The 25,649-nt window shown below is 43.0% G+C and overlaps 1 protein-coding gene across 1 annotated transcript in view; it reads left to right on the top strand.

Annotated features, from left to right (window-relative positions):
* The window catches only part of LOC127582606 (AP-1 complex subunit mu-1), a 94,079-nt gene that overhangs the window by 29,771 nt on the left and 38,659 nt on the right, over positions 1–25,649 (top strand). The window contains exons 7-10 of the mRNA XM_052038044.1: positions 4,415–4,557; positions 7,253–7,324; positions 10,175–10,333; positions 12,030–12,155. Of these exons, the coding sequence (XP_051894004.1) occupies positions 4,415–4,557; positions 7,253–7,324; positions 10,175–10,333; positions 12,030–12,155 (500 nt within the window). The remainder of the gene's footprint in view (positions 1–4,414; positions 4,558–7,252; positions 7,325–10,174; positions 10,334–12,029; positions 12,156–25,649) is intronic.

The following is a 25,649-nucleotide window of genomic DNA, read 5'->3' as shown; positions in this document are numbered from 1 at the left end:
CTGAGGCTGTGCCTTGTAGACTTTCCAAAAGATGGTCTAAGTATCAGAGCCAGGCCTTTTACATGTTAACTGCTCCAAAGGGCAGTGGGTGTTTGGAACTCCTAGCACAAACAGGTGACAATGGTCAATTATTAATTGGAGATGTAGAGCAAATGTGGGTGTATGAAGCTTGGTCAGAAATAAGCCATCATTTCACTGAATGGCAAACAAAGGTTTAAAAGCCTATTTTGACCACCCTCTTTTTGTTCAAAAGTATCTTGTTTCTCACTCATCTGGAAGGTTAAAGTGAACTGAAACTCTCTGATACACTTCTTCTTGATGTCAGGTTGGACAACCAGCCCATCTTTTAGTGTAGGAAGAGAAGTTGGTGGTGGGGTTGTTGGGTTAGCAGAGGAATTGGCCATAACTAGATAGTGCTCTTGTTGTGGGATAGGGCATTGAACAGGAAGTAAAGGAGGAGAAAATAAAAAGGATAGAGGGGGCCCCCATAATGTCTGGGGAATAAAACTGAATGCAGTGAGATGCATGAATTTAAGCCGAGAAGGATGCGAATGAAGGTGGGTGGGGTGGAGAGAGGATGGGAAATTAGCAGGCAGCTGAGACTGAGGCAGAAATGGGTTCTCTCCTGACAGTGTTCCAGCTTTAGTGATAATCGGTTATCACTAAAATACGCCAGGTATTTTAGACCTAGCTTACGATTCTGTTCGACCTAGAGATGTGGCTGTGAAACTCCCCATTCCTTTTGGTGAAATGAAGGTGATTTGCATTCAGTATGCCATCCACAATTGCATTATATTTGGAGTTCTTTACAGCTGTTTAAAGTGCAGTTATGTGTTGTAATATAGAAAATGTAACAGCTGATCTACACAGAGCAAGGTCCCATCTATATTACGGCAGCAAAGGGGACTATTTGGCTTGCTATTCATGAGTGGGCTCTTTGAAAGTGCTGTTCAATCTAGTTCCATGCCCCATCCTTTCCCTGTTGCTGCAAACAAGTCCTCTTTAAATAAATGTCCAGTTGCTTTTTGAAGGTTCCAATGGAATCTGATTCCACCATCCTTCTAGGCGTCAGAAAATTTTCCTGCCATCTCTGATCAATTCCTTGTAGTTTTTAATGTCTCTGAGTCTTCCCTTCTCTTTCTGTGCTGTAAAAATAAACAATCCCAACTCTCCAATCTCTCCAGATGATTAAGTTCAGGATTCCTGGGGATTCATGTCTTTGTGGGTTTTGATAAAGGATATTAACTTTCTGACAGCTAACCAGGTTTGTAGAGGTTTAGAATGTATTCAGTGCCATATTTACAAAGCCAAGCATGCAGTACATTTAATGGCCTCTCAGAGTGTGACAGTATCACTCCCAAGTCCTCTGCCTGTATTTATCTCAAATTGTTACTCTTTAGATTTTACTGCTTTTCTATTGTGGTTTTCTTAAAGTGCATCCGTCTCCAATTACCTCCGATAAATTATATCGGCCCATTTCACAATCTGTCTCTTACTTGGAACCATCTGCTTTCTTAATTACTTCATGGTCACGTTATGTATTGTTCATAAGCTTTGAAATTGTGGTCCTTTTACATGTCCATATCACTTACATACAACAAAAATAGCAGTGGTCCTAACTCCCACTGCAGCACTCATTTCTCCAGTCACTGAAACATCTGTTGACTGCTGCTGTCTGTCTCTCGTTCCTTGGCCAATTACACACCCAAACTGTCACTTCCAATTTCTGAACAATGACCAGATAATATGTTTGTAATGTTGTTAGGGGTAAACATTGGCCAGGATACAGTGGAGAGCTTCCCTGTTCTTGAGGCAGCATACACATAGAAATGTAGCCAAATAAACATGCTAAACTGGGTGGGATTAGCAAACTTTCTAGTCTTGGTCTTCAGTGCTGCTAGTGCAGTGAGAGCATAAACACATTTTACAAGATTAACCAGAAGGTACTTTAAAAATCCAAATGTTATTTTTATAAAACCAATTAATTTCCAGATGATATATTGGTCAGCAATGATCTGCTGCACATAAACCACCAGCAACCTTGTTTGTGCCAGCTTTTCTTGTGTTTCCTGTAGTCAGGAGCTGACTTGGCTGTGCCAGACCTTTAGGAAAATTTCTGTCATGTAATTTCACTGCATTAAAGCAGTTGTGTGCTGTATGTTTGCCTGAAGCCAAATCTCTAATGAAAACATTACTCTTGGTAACTAGTTTTTTCTTTGCATGACACTTGTCTGAAAGAAATGGCTGGGTCTGGTGTTATCTGTTTTACTTATTCCATGAGAAAGGTGAAACGTATGTCATTGTGTTAATGAAAATCAAACATAAAACTGCTTATGCTGGAAATACTCAGGAGGTCAGACCAGATTTACATTAGTCATCCATATGTAATATTAGCTCAGCTTTTCTTTCATTCTCCTTTTCTCTCTGGGAGTGGAGGACATGCCGAGCCTGACCTGCTGGGCTTGTCCACCTGCTCTGCATTTTACTACTCCCACATTCTTTTGTCTAGGTTCTTTTATCTATGTTCTTAGCCGCCGTCTGCTCCCAGTAACACACTGACCAGATAACCTTCTTTACAGCTAAGTCCCAATGGTCAGTGGTTTTACCCTATCAGAGGTGTACGCTCTCCCACCCACCCGGAAACTTTAAGCTTCTTTTGTCTCAGTTTTGATGAAGGGTTTCTGATCTGAAATATTTGCCCCATTTTTCTTCCCACAGATGCAGCCTGACCTGCTGAGTATTTCCATCATTTTCTGTTTTTATCTTGTCTTTGCGCCGATTTTGTGTTAAGCACTTTGAGTACCTTAAGACAACACAGAAATAATCTAGTGGCATTCAGTGTTCAAGCTAATAGTTCAAGAACAAATTTGGTAGATGTTTGGTCTTTATGGACTGATAAGCCAAGCTTGTCACCACTTTCAGAAGCAATGGGCAGAGAAAATTGGTGAGCAAGGAACTATTTTCATTGACAAATAAAATTAATTTGTAATCCATATTGCTTCTGTTTCTCCAGTCAGGAAAAGGTTAGGTTGGTGTTAAGTTGACTTTGTAACACTGTTAACATCCTCAGACCATTCAAAAGTACTTCAATCAAAATAATGCATGTTTGAGGTACAGTCATCATTGGCCTACATTCAGGGCATTCCTGCTGTAACAACCAGTACGGATCTTTGCTTCAGTTTGATAGTTGGGTGGATTGGCAGAGTTCATTACTGATTGATGGAGCCCACCCCGCCACAACAACTTTTGACCAATGAGGATGAACCTTCTGGGCTCTGTATCAGTAGACAGCCCTGCCATGCTGCTGTTGAGAATTTTCAGTGTAGCTACACTGATGAATGGCAGGAAGCCTCTGGCTGAGTGAGACCCGAGGAAGAACTGGGGTTTCTGACTCAATCCAGGACTCCAGAAATGTGGTGGGGGGGAGAATTGGGAATGAATTTTATGAAGGTGCCAACCCATACGATTGCCATATGATAGCTGGGTGTAACTTTTGTATAATATTTTGTTTTTTCAAATCCCTGCCTTCTGGGCAATTGTCATGGCAACTGTAGGGCCATTTCTCAGCTGTGTCCTTTATTGGGTTGGAGGACTGGTAGGAGACCATTTCCCATCCCAAGAAAGGACAAAATCGACATTGTGCTATCACATGCAGCGGCCAGCCATAAAGACCCCCTGTGTACCAATGGTCATTTTGGCATCTTGGCCAAAATGACCCAACCCAAAAGGAGGACTGAAAAATAATGTTTGGAATTCAAAGTCTGGCTCAGATTATTGGTCCACTGTAAAATGATAATTGGAAGCAGAAGCCTGTGGAAAAAGCAGTAGTTGCTCAATAGTTGTCCAGCAAATGGGGAAGATTATTAGAGGAAGCCATTTTCCAGGGATGACCGAGAAGCAGTAAACCATCCAAATAATAATGGATTCAATGCATTATGAAATGATTACATATTTTACAATTTTTAAGAACTTGTAAAAAGCTTGCATCCTGCTCATAATGAGCTAGTGACTGAGAATGCAATCATTATTTTATTAAATTCATGAAGGATTCCAGAAGATTGGAAACTGATGGACATATCTGCTATTTAAGGAGTGCCAAAATGGTAATCTCACTGAAGAGTGTAGACAACTATTGCTGGTTAACTATTGTTAAAATAAAACTTGGTACCAAGGTGCACTTGATCTTGGCTTATTGATATATTGCAAATCTGTAACTAAGCGGAGCTTGGAAAAACATTTACTTCTGGCATGGAATAAAGTATCATTCTTCTTTTGTTTAGAGTAAGAAAATTACAGATCGGTTCTTATTCTTAAAGTATTTCTGTTTACAGGGAGTAATTGACAGACATTGACAAGATTCTAAGGGCTGGCATGTAGAGCTATTTACAAGGGTTCCCTTTCTTTCCTGAGGCAGGAGGGAAAAGCAAATCTGTAGAGTTAGAAGATGTGAAATTTCACCAATGTGTACGGCTATCGCGATTCGAAAACGACAGAACCATATCCTTCATTCCACCCGATGGAGAGTTTGAGTTGATGTCTTACCGTTTAAATACACATGTAAGTACTGAGCCATGTGCAGTGTTTGGGTGAGCAGGCCTGACGAAGTATCTGGTATCCTTTCCAACAGTTTGCAGGAATGTTTTGAATTCACAATTAATTATTAGAGGGCTATTAAAGTCCATTCTTCAGTGTTTCTTAAGAACAAACCCACCTTGTGATGAAAACTCACACAGTGGCACTGCCTCCTCTTGTGGCCAACTGTTAACTACTTGGGTTGATGAAATGGAGACCCCAGTATACATCATTTTCCAAAACCAGTACTGAGGGTCTGTGTATCAAAATCCATTTCTCCCAAGAAATTACTTTGCACTTTTATTACATTTGATCAGATTTTTTGTTTAGAGAAGTCATTTAGAGAGTCAGGATTGAAAACATGAAGGGGAGAAGGAAGCTGTTGGTTTAACTGGATAATTTGGAATTGTAAGAATGAGTACGACTATTGGTTGGCTGGGTTGGGGTTACGGAGGGGAGGGTATCTGTTGTGCAAGATGACTAAATTGGCATCATGGCAGGAGATGAAAGAAAAGCAGTCGAATTGGATCGGCTATAATTGTGAGAATCTGGACTTGTGCTTGTTCTGCTGCACATTTTCTTAATTACTTGTTTAGATTTTAAAAGCCATAGAGGTTTGCATGGAACAAAATGTTCAACCACAAAAAGTAAATTGGTTTATCATTGTTACATGTACAGAGGTACAGTGAAAAGCTTGCATACCATTCGTACAGATCAATTCATTACACAGTACATCGAGGTAGTACAGGGTAAAACAATAACAGAGTGCAGAATAAAGTGTCACAGTTACAGAGAAAGTGCAGGTAGACAATAAGGTGCAAGGTCATAACGAGGTAGATTGTGAGGTCAAGAGTCCGTCTTATTGTACCAGGGAACTGTTCAATAGTCTTATAACAGCGGGATAGAAGCTGCCTTTGAGCCTGGTGGTACGTGCCTTCAGGCTTTTGTATCTCCTGCCCGATGGGAGAGGGGAGAAGAGAGAATGTCCGGGGTGGGTGGGATCTTTGATTATGCTGGCTGCTTTACAGAGGCAGCAAGAAGTATAGACAGAGTCAGTGGAGGAGAGACTGGTTTCTGTGATGTGCGGAGCTGCTTCCACAACTCTCTAGTTTCTTGCTGTCTCAGGCAGAGCAGTTGCCATACCAAGCCGTGATGCATCCAGATAGGATGCTTTCTATGGTGCATTGATAGAAATTGGTGAGAGTGAAAGGGGACATGCCAAATGTCTTTAGCCTCCTGACGAAGTCGAGGCACTGGTGAGTCCCATTTTATCTCATCAGAACACCAAATGCAACTTGTTCCATAACCTCGATAGTAAATCCAGTTCCTAAGTAAGTAAATGGGCATCAATAAGTGGTGGTTTCCAAGACTCTTCCCAGTACTACAGCTACTATATAGTCATTAGTGCTTATTTAAAACAAAGAATTTCTTGCAGGTGGTGGTGAACCTCTGGAATTCTCCACCCCAGAGGGTTGTGCAGACTAGGTCACTGGAGGTAGATAATTTTTTAAAGATTGTGGAATTGAGGGTTATGTGGAACTGCCATGTAGGAGGAGTAGAGGACTGGGACAGATCAGCCATGATCATATCGAATGAACGGGGCAAATGTCGGGAGCCAGACAGTTGACTTCTATTTTCTTGGGTGCATAGGGCTTAAATCCATTCACAAGTAGAACATAGGTAAGAGTCTTGCTTTGACATCTGAGAGTCTGCTCTGCCATTCAACAGTAGCATGGCTGACAGAGCACAGAAATGGGCCCTTTTGCCTTCGGTGTTTGTGCTGACCGTTAAACACCCGTCTAGTCCTCAAATGCCAATTGCGTGCCCTATCCCCATATCCCTTGATTCCTTTAATTCTTTTAAAAAAAGTTGATATGAACACAATAACTGAGCCTTGACTGAAGAAATTTCTTTCCTCAGTTCAGTCTTAAATGGCCTCCCCATTATTTTGAGACTACCCCCCCCCACCCTGTCCTAGGCTCCTAGCCAGAGGAAATACCCTCCGTGCATCCCCCTGCAGCTGACCCAGGTTTGGATCCAATTTGTCACTTCCCTCCGGATCCTACGGGCTTTTACATTTTTTTCACTAGCTTGCAGTATGTAAATTCTTTCTATTAATGTTCATAATCCAAGGAATTTGGTATCCTATCTGCTGAGGGATTGAGTTGAACAGTTACTGTCATGGGGTACAGAAAAGAAATTACTTCTTTGGTTATCGTGCATTAGTTTTTCATGTATCCTTCTGTATTTATTGACTTGCATTTGGCTTATTTATTTCTTCAAACTCCTCTTCAGGTCAATTAACATGGAAAAGATGTGAAATGCAGGGTTCTCAAGAAAGTGTTGACACCCTGCTGCATATCCACTTCTGCTTGAATCCCCATGGCAAAGCAAGCTTATTCCAGTGAACTAAATAATGCCTGACATGTACCCAAGTACTTGCATACACTAACTTTATTGAATTCTTTAAAGTCACTGCAGCTTTGAAATGATGTACTGCAGAGTTAGGAGAGAGTGTGTCTGCAATGCATAGCATTTAATTTCACTCTTGTATTAGCGGATGAATATTTTATTTGGATTGAACGTGGATTAAACCTGCAAAGAACAGTTACCTTTTTAAAGTTTCATTCCCAAATTAAAGTCACAAATAGTACTAATGATCTTGCATCTTTATGATCAGGTCAAACCTCTAATTTGGATTGAGTCTGTGATCGAGAAGCATTCCCACAGTCGGATTGAGTACATGATTAAGGTGAGTTATTCTTTTCTCAAGTATAAATCATTTGGGAACAAAACCCCAAATGGAATGAACTCATTATGTTCGAAAGCACCCATTACCTGTTGAAGTTTTAGAAGTATGGGCCCAGATAAGAAACAAGCTCGAGAAATCCAATTGAAGGAAACTCTCAATCATATCTCTATTAACTTCTCTTTTGTACTTCATAATGAAATCATAATTGAGGATTGAAGGTTAAAGATTGTATTGGAAGATCTGATGAATTTTATCAATCAGCGGGTTGGGTTAGTTCCCACTTGAAGTAAAACTGTACATCTATGATTTACAATGCTTCGTTTAACCTGTGGTGTGAATAATGTGGGTCAAGGAAGCACAGGATAAATGAACGTTGGGTCAGACTGGTTCCAGCAGTGGTAGCCTTTGTGTTCCCTCTTATCCTCCAGTAGTTGTGTCCACCTATAACCCATCTGCCTCCGTCTCCCAACTGCACCCCTCCATCTGTCCGTCTCCCTTCACCCTTTCTTGGTTCACCTATTACCTACTGGCCTCTGTCTCAACTCTCCCCGTCTTCTTTTTAAACTGGCTATCTCCCATCTCTACTCTCAGTCCCGAAGCAGGATCTTAACCTGAAACATCAACAATTGTTTCACCACTCACCCCTCGACTCGCTGAATTCCTCCAGCAGTCTGTTTTTAGCTCTGGATGTATCAGCCTCTGTTGATCTATTCAGACCCACACAATTATTGGATACATGATTTTCGCAAAAGGTGTGATGTCACCTCTACTCAAAATCGTGTCCCATCAGTGTTCCATTCTTAGCACTGACAATAACTTGCAAAGTATTATCAGGACCATTGTATAGAAACTATACATCTCCTTGTGTGCCTATTGGATTTTTGTACTGTGTATTTTCAGATAACAAGCAGTACTGTGGAGAATGTGTTGTAAGAATGCTAATATGAGTAATGAGACCCAACTTTCTATCTGAATCTGAGCCGTTCTCTGTAGCAAAATAAAACCTTGCCTTGTATTGTGCATGCAAATTGTGTGTATGTATAAAATGTGGTGTGCAGTGATCCTCAGAGATTCAGGGCATAGTATGTCAGACAGTAGTTCACATAGGATTGTGTAGCATGTACTGTAGTCATTCCAAGTCAGCAGTCATCTCATTCAGCCCAGGCATGTTGCACTGAGACTAATGATGCCTGTGCACTTGGTGAAAGCATTAGCAGTCACCAGGTTCGTGAGAATATTTTGAGCTGGAAAGCATTCCCAGAAAAAATAATAAAAGCAGAGTCCGCAGTACCTTTAAACGGAACTGGATGTTTACAAAGAAAAAAACTATAGGGCTCTAGAGAAAGCATTAATTTGAGTGCTGTTTCAGAAAGCCAGTGCATGCATGATGAGCTGAATGGCTGCTTCCTTATGGACACACAAATCTGTATGATTCACATCACAAGGCTGTCGGCTGCTTTCAGGTTCCTGTTGCTAAATAGAAACCCATTGCGTCACTCTTTTTCACTGTAGCGCCAACCCGTGTGTGATTACTTGTGTTGTAGAACTGTGAAATCTTCCTCCCATAATCTGGAATTGCGTGCTTCAACATCAGCTGGGTTGGCAGAAAGGACAAATGCTTGAAACTGCATGGGATTTTTATAGGCCTCCGTGCAGTTTTTAAGATGTTGAGTTGTTAAATGAAAATCAACAGCACTGCAGACGTTGGAAAATGCCTGAGTTTTTCCAGCATTTTCTGTTTTTGTTTAAGATATTTAGAATCCATGAGTAATCCAATTTTACAGGGTTTTGTTATAAATTATTGGTATTGGTTTATTATTGTCACTTGTACCGAGGTACAGTGAAAAACTTGTCTTGCATACCAATCGTACAGGTCAATTCGTTACACAGTGCAGTTACATTGGGTTAGTACAGAGTGCATTGAGGTAGTACAGGTAAAAACGATAACAGTACAGAGTAAAGTGTCGCAGCTACAGAGAAAGTGCAGTGCAATAAGGTGCAAGGTCACAACAAGGTAGATCGTGAGGTCAGAGTCTATCTCATCATATAAGGGAACTGTTCAATAGTCTTATCACAGTGTGGTAGAAACTGTCCTTAAGTCTGGTGGTACGTGCCCTCAGGCTCCTGTATCTTCTGCCTGATGGGAGAGGAGAAAAGAGAGAATGAACCGGGTGGGTGGGGTCTTTGATTATGCTGGCTGCTTCACCAAGACAATGAGAGGTAAAGACAGAGCCCAAGGAGGGGAGGCTGGTGTCCATGATGCGCTGAGCTGTGTCCACAACTCCCTGCAGTTTCTTGCGGTCCTGATTTGTGGAAGCCGTGATCCATCCAAATAGGATGCTTTCTGTGGTGCATCGATAAAAGTTGGTGAGAGTCAAAGGGGACAAACCAAATTTCTTTAGCCTCCCGAGGAAGTAGAGGTGCTGGTGAGCTTTCTTGGCCGTGGCATCTACGTGATTTGACCAGGACAGGCTGTTGGTGATGTTCACTCCCAGGAACTTGAAGCTCTCAACCCTCTCGACCTCAGCACCGTTGATGTCGACAGGTGCATGTACACCGCCCCCTTTCCTGAAGACAGTGACCAGCTCTTTTGTTCTGTATGCCAATGACATCACACTTTAATTTGGGTGGCAGTAATATACAGAATTGAACACATGCAAACTGTATAAGTTTTATTGACATGTATGGTTCCGCATTATCTTTGACCAAAATGTGTCAATAATCAGATTGTTTGTTTTTAAAAATATCTGCCTGCAAATCTTGAACAGACATAACCTGACAGTTAATCCAACATCAATGCTACCATTGGTTAACTCGACAGCACCTAATGTGTTTCATCTCTTTCCTCAGGCCAAAAGTCAGTTCAAACGTAGATCGACAGCCAATAATGTTGAGATTCACATTCCAGTCCCAAACGATGCAGATTCACCCAAGTTTAAGACCACGGTGGGAAATGTGAAGTGGGTGCCAGAAAGCAGCGAAATAGTGTGGTCGATCAAGTCATTTCCGGTAAGGATCTTTGTTTGTGTTTTCTTTGAGTGTATTAACAAATTCCATAAAGACTGATTCTTGTGTATAGCGATTGTTTTAAAGCCATGTTCAGTTGCTTCATCAATGATCTTCCTTCCTTTGTAAGCTCAGCTGAAAATGTTTGCTGATAACTCTGCAATGTTCAATTTTATTCACGCTCCCTTAGCAAATAAAGCAGCCCATGCTTGCATGTGTATTGACCTAGACAACACTTCAGGCATGGTCTGATAAGGTGTTGGTGCCACAAAAGTGCCGGGCAATAACCATCTCCAACAACAGTAAATCAAACTATCTACCCTTGACGTTCTGTGGCACTACTGATGCCCAAGTTACTCCCCATCAATATCCTGGGGGTCAGCTTTCAATAAGAAAGTTAACTGGACAAGTCACATATATACCGTGGCAAAAGAGCAGATCAGAGATCGGGTATATTGTGGCGAGTGACGAATCTGACTCCCCCAGGCCTTTCCATCCACGGCACAAGTCAGGAATGTGATGCAATACTCTCGATTTCCCAGAATGACTGCGGCTCCAACAACCCTCAAGAAGTTCAACACCATTCCAGGACAAAATACATCGCACGATTGGCATCCCATCCACTACCCTAAACATTCATTCCCGCTGCCACTGCTGCAGTGTCAACGGTGGGTACCATCTACAAGCTGCACTGCGGCCACTTGCTCGGGCTACTCCCAAACCCATGACCTCTACCACCAAGAAGGACAAGAGCAACAGATGCAAAGGGACACCACCACCTGCAGGTTCCCCTCCAAGTTACCCGCCATCCTGACTTGGAAACGTATTGCCATTCCTTCACCAATACTGGATCTAAGTCCTGGAACACCGTCCCCAGTGGCACTACGGGAATATCTTCCCCAGGACTGTGGTGGTTTAAAAAGCGGCTCACCACCACTTTCTCAAGGGCAGTTAGAGATGGGCAATCAGCACCATGCCAACAGCACCCAGACCCTGAAAATGAATAGAGATTAAAAACAAAAGCCTGTGACTGGTAAGGATGAGGGTGGGGTGGGGGTGCAGGTTCAATGCAGATTAGTCACAAAAGTATTGTGGTTATAAGAGCAGGCTTAAGTTTGGATGTCTTGCACCAAGGGACCTGCCTTATGCTCCAGTGTCTTTCTGCTGTGTACAAGGCCTGTCAGGAGTGTGATGAAATCCCTCTTGCCTGGATGTGTGCTACTTCAATAATACTTAAGGCCTTGCTACCGGCCAGCCCCAAAGCAGTTCACAAGATTGGACCTGCTGCACATTCTGAAAAATACACTCCCGCTGCCACCAGTGCAGTCTGGCTGCCATGTGCATCAACTACAGAGTGCACTGCAGCAACTTGCCAAGGCTGTGCATCAGTGGTGGAGGGTGTGAATGTTCAGTGTGGTTAATCATTTTACACATGGCAGTAACACCCCTTGTAAGTTCCTTTCTAAGTCGCACACCATCATGATTTGGAATAAATGATCATTACTTCATCACTGCTGGGTTTCACGCTGGAACTCCCTTCTCCGTGGAACCGCCGAACTGCAGCAATTCAGGATAGCAGCTCGCAATCACCACCACCTCGGGGGCAATTGGGGATGGGCGATAAATGCAGTCAAAGCCCATGTTCTATAAACAAAAAATAATGAGCACTGTCTGACATGACTTTCCTCTGTGCCTGTAGGGTGGGAAGGAGTATCTGATGAGAGCACACTTTGGGCTTCCTAGTGTGGAAGCTGAAGACAAGGAGGGGAAGCCCCCCATCAGTGTGAAGTTTGAAATTCCCTATTTTACCACGTCAGGGATACAGGTGGGTGCATGGTGTTGTAATGACCTCTAGATGTCACTGTGTGTCCTTCCCCCTCAGAACACTGGTGAACCGGACTGTAACGAGACATCTTATTGAGGGGCTATGAGAGCATTTTTGTCTGCCATTTCCACAATCCCAGTTGCAGTGCTGCCTCTGATGTAATTCCTGTCAGTTCTGGCTGTATTACTGACATAATTTATTCACCTTGGTGTGTTGTTTCATTGCTCATCTGCGCAAATGCTTTCCTTGGGCTCCGCATCACCCAGTGTAACTGCAACAGTTGTTAACACAAAGATAAATAGTTCAGCATTGAGGATTTGGCTTGGCCCCAATAAATCCCTCCTCTCTTATTATGCAATGGGTGTGGTTTGATGTTGGAAGGTAATATGGTTTGCTTAAAACTATACTGGCAGTTGTTTTGTGAGCAAGGCCAGCATTTGGTCACAACATGTGGTTACCCAAATTAGAATTACCAGGCCTGCTTTTCACATTGCTGGTTAGCAAAGACACTTGGTCATCTTGTACTGCTAGTGGGGTGCAGCAGTTCCTCTGAGACTGCCTACATCATCCACAAGAACAGGAGGCTATTTAATTCATCAGATCAGTTAGATTGTGGCTGATCTGTACTTGACCCTATTTAGCCATCTTGGTTACAAGTCTTTTCACAAAAAAAGTTTATTAATCACACTTTTGAAATGTTCAGTTAACTATTGTCTCAACAACTTCACGGGGGAGAGCGTTCCAGATTCCTACTACTCATAGTCATAGAATCATGGAGAGCACCACGGAAACGCCTCGTCCACCCAAACCATCGCGCACCCATCTGTACTAATGTCCTTTTATTCTTGCATTCCCATCAACTCCCTCAAATTCCACCTTTGATCTATACACCGAGCAATTTACAGCGGCCAATTAACCTACCAACCCTGTGGGGTGTGAGAGGAAACCCATGCAATTACAGAGAGAATGTGCAGACTTCATCCTCATCGGTACTACAGATTGGGATTGAACCAGGTGACTGGAGCTATGAGGTAGCAGCTCTCCTAGCTCTGCCATGCTTTGTGTGTGGTCATGCTTCCTGACAGCAACAGGATTAATTGCATCCAATAAACTGCCGATTAAAAGAAGAAAACTATCACAGTAATTAACAGCAATTGCAGACCAGTTTAGCTACCCACTAAGGGTCTTCATTTTAGCCTTCCACATATTAATCTCCCCATGTTAAAACTTGATGCCACAGTTGGCTAATCCTGCTTTGAGACGATGAGGATAATTGTTACTCTGGTTTTCCCATGCTACAAATTCTAAATTTTCCCCATAATGACCAGCAACCATCATCCATTTCACTGCCCAATCTGCAGCCGCACAGCAGAGATTCCTGCAGGGAATCAGATTGGAATACAGTGTGGAATTTTCTCGAGTTCAGTGATGCAGGTCATCTTTGTGGGCAATGTCCAAGTCTTGTGTTCGGGATACAAGTGGCTACTGAAATTAAGAAAATAGCACTATGTTAAATGATTAATTTACGTCATTGTTTACAGTGGAGGAAAATCCGAAATATCTGAAGAAAACTAATACTAAATCAGGGATTGCCTCTCTTCAAAACAATGGCACTGAGGGAAAATAGAGGAATTGAAAAAGCACAAATCCCCAGGGCCAGGTGGTGTCCATCCCCAGGATTTTGGGGAAGTAGGCGAGAACATTTTGAATGCCCTAACCAATCTTCCAAAGTTCTCTTGATTAAGGAAGGATTCTTGTAAATCAAAAGATCCTATATGTTTCTCTGCTGTGCAAGAAAGGTGATGGGATAGTCCGGAAATTTATCGACCATTAAACTTGTGCTGTTGGAAGGTAGAACTGTAGTTTACAGAATTGAAGGCAAATTATTGAACTGGCTAGCAAACTATTGCAGGAGATGGGCAGGAGGGACAATGGACAGGTCCTCAAATCTTTAGGATGAGTTTAGTGATAACTCCCAAGGATCTGTGTTCGGCCAGTAACTATTCACGATGTTATAAATCATCTGGATGATAGGATGGAAAACCATCTTTCCAGATTTTCCAGGACCGTGAAGTAGGGAATGAAGATTGTACATGGAAGCAATAGGTTAAAGAATTTAGTAATAAATAACAGAAAATGCTAGAACAATTGAAATTCAGGCTGCATCTGTGGAAAGAGAAATGAGGTTAATGTTTAAGGTTGAAGACCTTTAATCAGAGCTGAGCTAGACAGCAAACAAGTTTAAGTTGCAGAGGGTGAGGGAGAGATGGGTGTGACTAAGGGAGCATTCCAATAGGGTTTCCCAGTTTACAGAGCTGTCTGGCTAATAGATTAGTGAGCGCAGTTGAAGAGAAAACAGAGAAAAGGACGTGTAAAATGTAGCTTAAAGTTATTGCCAAAACTGGAAAACAACGTAGCGCAACAGGCAGTGTCAGGAGAGAGTGGAAAAACTTAACATTATGGATGAAAACTGCAGCAGATCTGGCCTGTTCTTTAACAAAAAATAGGAAAAGCAAGTTATCTGAAATTATCGAATTCGACATTGAATCGCAAAGGCTGTACAGTGCCCAGACAGAAGATGAGGTGCTGTTCTTCAAGCTTGCATTGGGCGTCATTGGAACAGTGCAGGAGCCACAGAAAGATAACTTGGAGTGGACAATTAAAATGACAGCTAACTGGAAGCTCTGGGTCACCTTTGCGGACTGAATGGTGGCATTCTGCAAAGCAGTTATCCAATCTGTCTTTGGCTTCTCCAGTGTAGAGGAGACCACATTGTGAGCACTGAATGCAGTACACTAGAGTGGAAGAAGTGCAAGTGAATCACTGCTTCATTTGGAAGGGCTGTGTGATGATGAATGAGAAAAAGAAGTGAGATAAAGGAGCAAATGTTGCATCTTTTAACGTTGTGTGGGAAGGTGCCCTGAGGAGAGCGGTTGGTAGAAATGGATCAGGGAGTTGCAAAGGGAACAGTCTGTTCAGAATGTTGGGAGGGGAGAGTGTATCTAGTGGTGGAATCTTGAAGGTGTTTCAAGTTGGCTAGGGTGATCTGTAAAACGTGAAGACTGGCAGGCGGAAGGTGAGAGCCGGGAACTGGGAGGAGAGAGCAGAAGTGCAGGAAATAAATGGGATGAAGTTGAGGCCTCCCTCAATCACGGTAGAGGGGACGATGTGGTTAAGGCGAAAGGAAGACAACCCTGAGGTACCTGTGTTGAAAATCTGGTCTCAAGAAATTAATAGATTGAGTAAAATAGTGGCAGATGTGATTATTCATTTTGAATCTCTAAAAGATGGTGTTATGCAAATATTGAAATGCCAGAATTACAGAAATGGTGACTTGGTGCGGATAAATCATTGTTATATATAGAAAATAGTTCTATAAATGATTTTTGGTGATGGGATAGGATGCTACCTGTCCAAGTTCGTCACAAGCAGTACCGTCCGATGTAACCAAACTGCAAGGGGATAGAAGTTCTGCAACAACCTGGTTAGACCACACAGTGAGTAATGAGAGCAGTTCTGGGCCCCACACATTGAGAAGGATATTCATTGGTCTTTGAGGAACTGCATTGCACATTTACCAGAATGGTACCTAGTTTAACTAGAGCAATTATAAAAATGTAGGACTATTTTTCTTGGGACTTAGGTTAAGTATTGAATTGATCAAGGTTTTCAAGATACTAAGAGGAACTGACAGAAACTATTACTTCTAGTTGGGGAAATCTACCACTAGGTTGCATGTTCTAAGAAGGGAGTTAGAAGCTCTTCAGTATGCATAAACTGATAAAAATCTGGAACTTCCTTCCACAGGACAATTGTTGCTAAGTTCAATTAATTTTAAAGTATGTACTTGATACAATTTTTTGTTAGCCAGAAGTGTTGAGAGATGTGGACCTGGGTCATGGTCAGCTACTATCTCCCTCGTAGTAACAGGGCAGATTTGGTAGTAGTGGGGGTGCTAAGTAGCCTACGCCTGTTCCTATGAGTGTACCCTTGCCGTCCAATTATGAAAACTAGTGATTGGAACTGGCTATTGTATCCTTTTCCTTACCTTTCAGTAGACTGACACTGGGCAGATCTGCCTCAGAAAACTGTTTGTTTACAAACACGAGGTGAACACTCCAGAGTAACAAGATCGAATCTTGCCTCCCACCGGATTGTTCGGATTACCTGTTATGATTTGAGAAAAACAAAAAAAAAATAAGCTGCCTAAATGTTTTTGGGTTTTGTAGATTGCTGTAGCTTTATCTGATCAGTTGAGAGAAAGCTGACCTGGGATGTTGCTCCTTAATTAGGAATTGGCCACTAAGAAACTCTATGAAATGGCCTCCTCCTGGTCCTAAAACAGAAAATGCTCAAAATATTTCAGCAGGCCGGGGAAGACTTGTGGGAGAGAAAACTAGTGTTAATGTTTCAGGTCAAGGACGTGTTATCAGGTGGAGAAAAGTTTGAATGGAATGAGTGTAAAGTTGCAGGGAGAGAGGGAGGGAAGGCTGTGACGGGGTGAAGACCAGCAGAGAGCAATGACATCAATGGTTATGGTGCCGCCAACTGGAAGAAGGCCGTAGGGGTTAGTGAGTAACCAACGTGGAGGGTGTTTAAATGGGAGGCAACAAGGCGGGGGCACATGTGAAATTGCTGGAGACGTGGAAGGTGAGAGTTGAGAGCAGAAGTGTGGGGAAATGGAACCAACGTTTGCCAATACACACAATGCTGGAGGAACTCAGCAGGTCAGGCAGCATCCGTGGAGCAAAGTAAACAGTCGACGTTTCGGGTCAAGACCCTTCACCACGACTGTTTATTTTCCTCCATAGATGCTGCCTGACCTGCTGAGTTCCACCAGCATTTTGCGTGTGTTGCTCCAGATTCCGTCGTCTGCAGAATCTCTCGTGTCTTAGTTGAGTGTGCCGCCGCTTGTGGAGGGAAACAATGCTGATGGAAAAGGAAGGTGTGGAAAGTGTCATCGCCACAAGTGTGATAGAAATGGAGAAAGTGCAGAGACAAGGGAACTATTAACTTGCACGGCCAATTTAATGTTCTGTAGTCAGTGCTCATGATGTCATCTCTTCAACACTGGGGATAGAAATTAAAGATTGTGCCCGCTTTGTTGAATGCCTATGTTCAGTTTCTCTATGCTTGATTCAATATTGCCTGCTTTCACGACTTTTAAACAAAAGTTTGTAAAGTTTCAGAACCCTCTGCTTCTATGGCAACATTCTCAGTATGCAAATGGACACCTGAGATGCACGCACAGCAGCACGCTGGTGCAGCTCGTAGTTGCTCCACCATCCAGCGACCTAGGTTCAATCCTGACCTCCAGTGCGGAAGTTACGTGTTCTGCCTGTGACTGCATGGGTTTCCTCTGGGTGCTCCAGTTTCTTCCTATGTCCCAGAAACGTGGTTGTAGGGTTAATTGTCCACTGTAAATTGTCCCTGGTGTGTAGGGGAGTTGTAGGATCTGGGCAGAGTTGTTGGGACTGTGGGCAGAGTAAGACAGGATTAGTATAATTGGGTGCGTGACGGTCAGTGAGGACTCAGTGAGCCGAAGGGCTTCTTTCCATGTTGTATGCTGCTAAATACTATACTACATAGTGTGCACGTCACATAACGGAGATTTACTTAAACCCATTACTGAGTAGCAGGGTCTGATAACCTGCATGGTGCTTTCAGTGAATGGCATACATTGTCCAAATCACCACGATGAACCACAACTAATTGTGTCCTACTCCCCTCCTTGAGGCAGACTTATCCAAGTATGGAAACACGAGACTGCAGATGCTGCAATCTGGAGCAAAACATCAAACTGCTGGAGGAACTCAGTGGGTTTAAGCAGCATCTGTGGAGGGAGAGGGATAGTGGAGGTTTTGGGTCAAAACCCTGTAGTCCTGATGGACGGTCTCAACCTGAAACATTGACTATTCCCCTCCACAGATGCTGCCTGACCTACTGAGTTCCTCCTTCAGTTTGTTTTTTTTTTGCTCCAGATCACAGCATCTGCAGTCTCTTGTGTCTCTATTGTACGACTGCACTGCAAAGTCTCATCAAGATATGCCCACTTTGAAGCAGTTTTCAGTATCCAAGTATGTTCTAGTACTCCTGAAATCTGGCGTGCTGCTTTGTTTGGTGTTGCAAACATGACCCAGTTTAATTCTTCTCTCTCCTGCCAATTTGTTCTGGCAAGATGGCTCATGTTTCCCTTCCTGTCTCTTTTAGTTGAGCAAGTTATATTCTGATTCGAAATCAAATAAAAGGCTTGTTCTGATTTTGTGCGTGTTGGCCACTAGAGGGTGGTGGTGTCTGCATACAGTCCAGCTGCATGGCCCTCTGTGCTTAACAACACAAAGTGGGGGTGCTGCAGACAGGCCCTTTAGCCTGTAAATTACTGAAGAGGATCAACAGCAACAACTTGATTATATAGATCCCTTTAAAGTAGGTAAAGCACATCAAATCTTTTCAAGGACACAATGAGAGTCTTAGGAAAGGTAGAAGCTTTGGGACTGCTATGCTTAAAAAGTTAAAAGAAACAAACCGTGCTGTGCAACTGAAATTAGGATTAAACCAGAATAGAGCAGTGACCATTTCTGGCACTATTAGTTCAATGAGAAACTCAACAGCTCAAAGCCCATTTTCAATTGCAATTTTTGCTAGTGACAGAGATTCTGGAGTAAAGCTCCTGTCAACAACTACAGTCATACATGACCCATTTTTAGCCTCATGTGATTTTTAACTTCAGTGATTGGGGGGGTGGGGGGAGAAGGGAGAAAAAACACTTGCTTTCTGACAGAGAAGCTGACTGTTCTAGCACTTTCCCTCAAGGGCCAGCACCCAAATTGCATTCTCTGCCATGCTGCTCCACAGCACTTTGCAGCCGCTCTGCTTGGTTTACAGACTGTGTATACTTAATGTTTAGCCTTCCTTGTAGCTTCAACTGCATTTCTGCAATCAAAACTTCCACTGGGTATTGCCCGCACCAAGCACTCCTCTTTCTGGGTGGCATGGAAGTGAAACCTAGCCATGGAGAGCAGGAGGGAGGTGGTGTAGAAGGACTTGTCACTGGAGACCTTATCCACCCAGAGTTTACAGGGACCCTTCTTGTCAGTGGGCTCCCCTGAGACACAGTTTCTCTGCAGGCTGTATCATCAAGGTGGGTCTTTGATCTCCTGTGATCTCAAATACAGCCACCTACCTGTGACTGAATTGGTCTCGGGCAAAGTCACAGTCACACTCATCTTCCTACTCTCAGAATCATTCTGGACCATACCCCCTGATCTCTGCTATACCTTTTTTATAAATTGGTGATCTCCCCAAAGCAGGAATAAGCAATGACCTAAACCTAAGGAGGGAAGAGCATGGCGCAGTAGTGTAGCGGTTAGTATAACGCTTTACAGCTCCAGCGACCCGGGTTCAATTCCGGCCACTGTCTGTAAGGAGTTTGTACGTTCTCCCCATGTCTGCGTGGGTTTCCTCCGGCTGCTCTGGTTTCCTCCCACATTCCAAAGACGTACAGGTTAGGAAGTTGTGGGCATGCTGTGTTGGCGCCGGAAGCGTGGCGACACTTGCAGGCTGCCCCCAGATCACATTACACAAAAGATGCATTTCACTGTGTGTTTCGATGTACATGTGAATAATAAAGAAATCTTATCTACTGTCCTTCAGCCCAGAGGATAGGACCGACTGAGCACATGAATTCACTCCCATTGCAGGTGTCTGCAGAGTACAAGTGCTCATAGACTGCAGCATCACTGTCCTGTGCAGCCTTCTACCAGGAGCACCCACCTTTCACTCTGGAGGGTTTCTGTGGCCTCCTTGCCCATGGTACATCTCTCCTGATGGTTATCTGTTCCACCAGTCTCTGTAAATCGCTTTCAGTGATTCTTGGATCATGCTCCCCCCTCGCAGTGCTGCTTGTGTGCTGCACACGTCCTCTTAACAGCTGACTCCAAAGTTCCCAAATCTGCCAAGTTCTAGTAACTGCACATTATTAACACACCAGATTGCTTTAACCTTCTGAACCAGGGATATGGCACAGTTTACACACTAAACATGACAGCATTATTTAATGTGGGTTGTATCAGAATGTGGCAAGCACACAATCTTCTGAAAACCTGTGCTTTGGTGCACCTAAAAGTGGAAAAATAATTTCCAGGCTTTGTTGTCCAAACCTAACTGAGTTGCTCTGTAATATGACATCCAGAACTAATCTGACCAAGGTTCAATACAAAGTTAGCCTAACTTCTATCCATTCAGATGCTTTCCCTGGAACGTGCATCCAGATTCCTATCTGTCAAGTGCTGTGTTTAAACTATCCCTGCCACGATATTGAATTTAGTCAGATAAATGATACAGCTCTTGCCCTGACCCCTGTATGTGAAAGTGGGGAAATGTCATTTTTTTTTAATTCAAGAGGATAAAAATTTGACAAGACGCGTTTGGTTTCTGGTATTCTATCTCCATTAATGTGCAGATTTTCATCTTTGGTGTAAAAGACGGTTTTCTGCCTCCATCCCATGGGAAGGGTGGTTTCATGCAGCACTGTCTCCAAGACAGATGTTAGTTTAACCTTCTCCTGGCTACACTGATCGAGGGGAACACCATTTAAAGAGAGGTTACTATGGCAACAAAATATACACAGTGGGCCCTGGAGGGGCAACAGAGCAGGAATTCTGTGAATAGCACAACAGATGCTAGAAGTGATAATTTAAAGGTTATCAGTCCCTTTGGGTACTGTACTACACACCGAATTAATTTGGCCCAAGTGCCAAAGCTTTACCTAACCGCTGTCTGCACGCATTAAGGCTAAAAGAGATTAACCCAAAGAACACTCCAGTGCCACCAGGCTTCTGAGTGTACTGCACTGAAGAGAAGCCATCAGATCTCCTCAACGTGGATCATATCTGTGCATAAAATGCGGCATATCAATCAGCATTCCCACAATCACATTTCTTTGCAATTTTGAAGGAGGCCATTCAGCCCACTATGCCAACTCTCGGAGTAATCCCTTTTCCCCACTTAGTTCCCTGTAATTCATTCCCTCTGGTGTGCCTAACAACTCCGCCCTGATTCTCCTGGGACCCTCCGACACCAGGGGAAATTTACAGTGGCCAATAAACCTGGCAGCTTGCACGTTCTTTAGAATGTGGGAGGAAACCGGAGCATCTGGGGAAAACCCACTCGGTCGCAGGGAGAACTTGCAAATTCCACACCGACAGCACTGAGTCGCTGGAGCTGTGAGGCAGCAGCTTTACCTGCTGAACCACTGTGTTGCTCATGTTGCTTCCTTATTTTTGTCTATTTCTGATTTTTTTTTTCTCTCTCTCTTTTTGGTTTAGTGTAATAAAAAATAAAGTTGCGGATAATTGCTTGACCTTTGAGCTCATTATAGTTATGGCTTGCACCAATGTGGATCGTAATAAATGTATCTTACATTAAACCACATGGTTGTAATTGTGTATCTTCCTAAACCAATGCAGGTAGATTTAACTGTGTCTATATCTTGTACACAGTGTCTGCAATCTGTCCACAGTGCAGGTGGTATCATTGGGTCTTCATCTTACACCAGTCTGGATAAATAAATTTAATTATGGCAACATCCTACGGTAATCCAGTACTATTAATTGTGTCTACATCTTGTTACCGATGGTTGGAATGATGATACTACCTGGATTGTTGAAAATGTGAATACTGTTTTATCTAACCAAGCAGGTGTTGAATGTAGGTATAACTGTGTTTATACTTTCAACAATCCAGGTAGTATCGTTCTAACCAATTCAGCCAGTACTATGTGGGTATAGCAGGATGATGAAACTATCAGCAGTGAGAGGAAGTCAGACCAATGAGTTGAGTAACAGTTATATATAGAGAAGAAATAGTTATAAAGCAGAAGTGTGGTAACACTTCTTGCAAAAATAGAGAAAAAGGAACAAATGTTAATGAAAAATTAAACTACCTGTAGAGCAACGCACGCACCTTTTTAAGTAAATAGGGAATTGGAGGTCCTGGTCTGTAACAAAGAACCAGGTGTAGCAGGAATAACCAAAACAAAGGCACATTAAAAACAGGACTTGAGCTCGATATTGGTTATAGCTTATCAAAATATACAGGCCAGCTGGAAGTTAGGTGGGGCTCTGTTCTATTAGACATGACGATGGCAGTGGGGTGAAAAAGTGATTATCAAGATTTAGAACTGAATTCATATGGATTAAACTAAAGGATAGGAAAGGTTTGGTCACTCCACCTTTTAGCAACCTCTTGTCGTGTTTCTGTATAGCCTCTTGTACCCATTCACTATCAAGTGGGATCATAGCTGATCTGTGGTCAAACTCCAGATATTCCAGTTCAACTTGAGTTAATGGATATAGTGTGGAATTTAACAAGTGAAGTGGCATCGATTGCTGCTGGTGGAAGAGTTCTTTGGACTTCGGTCACTTACTGCACTGACTGAAAAACCTGACTCTTGGACGATGCTGCCAGTGCAAATACTTCTCCCAACTCTTCCCGCCCGAAAATGGCAATCACTTCACCAGTTGGTCTTCCGACTCCCAGGGAATGCACCCATCATTTTGTGTAATCAAAAAGCAAAAACTGCAAATGTGAGAAATCTGAAATAAAAACACAAAATCTGTAAGTACTCAGCAGGTCGGCCAACATCTGAGGAGAAAGAAGGAAGTGATTATTTGGATCGGTAACTTTTCAACAGAACTGTTCTGATGGGACTTAGAAACAAAAAAATGCCAGAGATACTCGGGCAGCATCTGCAGAAAGAAAAACAGTTAACGTTTCAAGTTAAATACCTTAAGAACTGGGCAAGTGAGAAAACAAGTCAGTTTTAAAATTAGGGCTCATGGAATTGGGGGGCGGGTATTAACATGGATAGAAAACTGGTTGGCGGATAGGAAACAAAGGGTAGGGGTGAATGGATGTTTCTCAGAATGGCAGGCCGTGACTAGTGGGGTGCCACAGGGCTCGGTGCTGGGACCACAGCTGTTTACGATCTATGTTGATGATTTAGATGAAGGCATTGTGAATAACATTAGCAAGTTTGCTGATGATACAAAGTTGGGTGGCAGTGCGACGTGTAGAGGAAGTTAGGAGCATTCAAGGTGATTTGGATAGGTTGGGTAAGTGGGCAGATACTTGGCAGATGAAGTTTAATGTGGATAAGTGTGAGGTTCTCCACTTTGGGAGCAGGAACAGGAAGGCGGATTATTACCTGAATGGTGTGGAGTTAGGTAAGGGGGAACTACAAAGGGATCTAGGAGTCCTTGTTCATCAGTCACTGAAAGTGAATGAGCAAGTGCAGCAGGCAGTGATGAAGGCTAATGGAATGTTGGCCTGTATTACAAGGGGAATTGAGTACAAAAGCAAAGAGATTCTTTTGCATTTGTACAGGGCCCTGGTGAGACCACTCCTGGAGTATTGTGTACAGTTTTGGTCTCCAGGGTTAAGGAAGGATATCCTGGCTATAGAGGGCGTGCAGCGTAGGTTTACGAGGTTAATTCCGGGGATGTCGGGACTGTCTTATGCTGAGAGGTTGGAGAGACTGGGATTGTACACGCTGGAATTGAGAAGATTGAGAGGGGATCTGATTGAAACATACAGGGTTATTAAGGGATTGGACAAGATAGAGACAGGAAATATGTTCCAGATGTTGGGGAAGTCCAGGACCAGGGGGCATGATTTAAGAATAAGGGCTAGGCCATTTAGGACAGAGGTGAGGAAAAACTTCTTCTCCCAGAGGGTTGTGAATTTGTGGAATGCACTGCCTCAGAGGGCAGTGGAGGCCAATTCTCTGGGCACTTTCAAGAAGGAGCTAGATAGGTTTCTTATAGATAGGGGAATCAAGGGTAATGGGGACAAGGCAGGAACAGGATATTGATTGTTGAGGATCAGCCATGATCTCAAAATGGCGGTGCAGACTCGAAGGGCCGAATGGTCTACTTCTGCTCCTGTTGTCTATTGTCTAAACTGAAGAGATGGTGAGAAAGGGATGGGTCAGGCAAAAGAAAGATCTCTGCAGATGGGGCCAAGGTTGCTATGGTGATAAAATGTTGATGAAGCCATCTGGCTGATTGATTAATGCGGGTACTTAAAGAATAGATTACCAGCATCTGCAGATTTTGATTTTCATGTTTTGACGGGGTACTGTTGGTGTGAACTGTTAACTCTTCCTCTCTCTATGGATGCTTCTGACCCTGTGAGTATTTACAGCAATTTATGTTTTCAGTCAGCAGACGCAAGAGACAGCAGCTGCTGGAATCTGGAGCAACAAACAATCTGCTGGAGGAACTCAGCAGGTCGAGCAGCCTCTGTGGGGGAAATGAGTTGGATCGAAACCCTGCATCAGGACTGATGAGAATTTCAACCCGAAACGTCAACAGCTCCTTTCCCCTACAGATGCTGCGCGACCCGCTGAGTTTCTCCAGCAGATTGTTCATTGCTAAGTTTTCAGTCATGTTTGTGCAATCTGCCCTTAATATTGCAACCTAAGAAATTCAAACTGTGCTGCGCCCCCCCGAAAGCTGTGGTGTCTAGCGCAGCTCACGGGTGTTGTTCATTTAGGGCTTTGTATTACAAGCCTTCTAACCACAGGTATACCAGTCCTCTACATGTAAAAATCAACCTTTGGTTAGCATTTTTGATCACTTTCTGTACCCATTCATGACATAAGAATCTATATACATGGGTCCCTGATCTCTCTTACCTTTCCAACTTTTCACTATTTTAAAAGCACTCAGTTCCATCCTTGTGCAAAGTGTGTGATATCACAACTACCTGCTCTGAAATCCACTTGAATTTGTAATTTTAGGTTTCCATCTGAGCTGCTTGCCATGTCTCCTGTTTTTGTGTCATTGGCAAATGTACATGGCTTTCTATGCTTTACTCTATTTCCAGATAACTTAGACTCAGTGTTTTCAGTCTCAACACTGACTCTTGCAGATGCCACAAGTCACACCCTGCCAACTGGGTACCTGGCCATTATTCTTACTTATGACTCTTTATGGTGATTATTATGTTCCTACTACTCGGCCAATATTTGGCCAGGTCAATAATTTGCCTTTACATCTATGATTTTCACCTTTAGTTAAAAGAAATCTCTCATGAGGAACTTTATCAAATATCTCTGGTATTTGATCTGGATAACATCCAAGGGCACAAAATCTGGCTCATCAGGGCATAACCCACTCTTTTCCAATCCTCACTGGTTGCCTCAGATCCACTGAAATTTTGATGGTGTTTAGTTACTCTGTCCATGATTATATACCCTTACTCCCGATGACAGATGTTTAGGCTTTAAAGTCCTGAGTTCCTACTCTCCTTGTATGGCTAAATGATGAAGAGAGTTTTCCTTTCTATCGGGGCAATCCCAAATTGAAAGAATTTTGAAAGGTTCCGGTTAGGGCTCAGCAGGGTTCTCATTTATTCAAACCGTACAATGGAAGTCCTAGAGATCTGACATCTCAATGCTATTACTTTCCTCATTTCTAGCTTGCTTCCTTC

The sequence above is a fragment of the Pristis pectinata genome, chromosome 24, assembly GCF_009764475.1.
Source record: "Pristis pectinata isolate sPriPec2 chromosome 24, sPriPec2.1.pri, whole genome shotgun sequence".
Classification (NCBI taxonomy): Eukaryota; Metazoa; Chordata; class Chondrichthyes; order Rhinopristiformes; family Pristidae; genus Pristis; species Pristis pectinata.
This window is presented reverse-complemented; position numbering and strand designations above follow the sequence as displayed.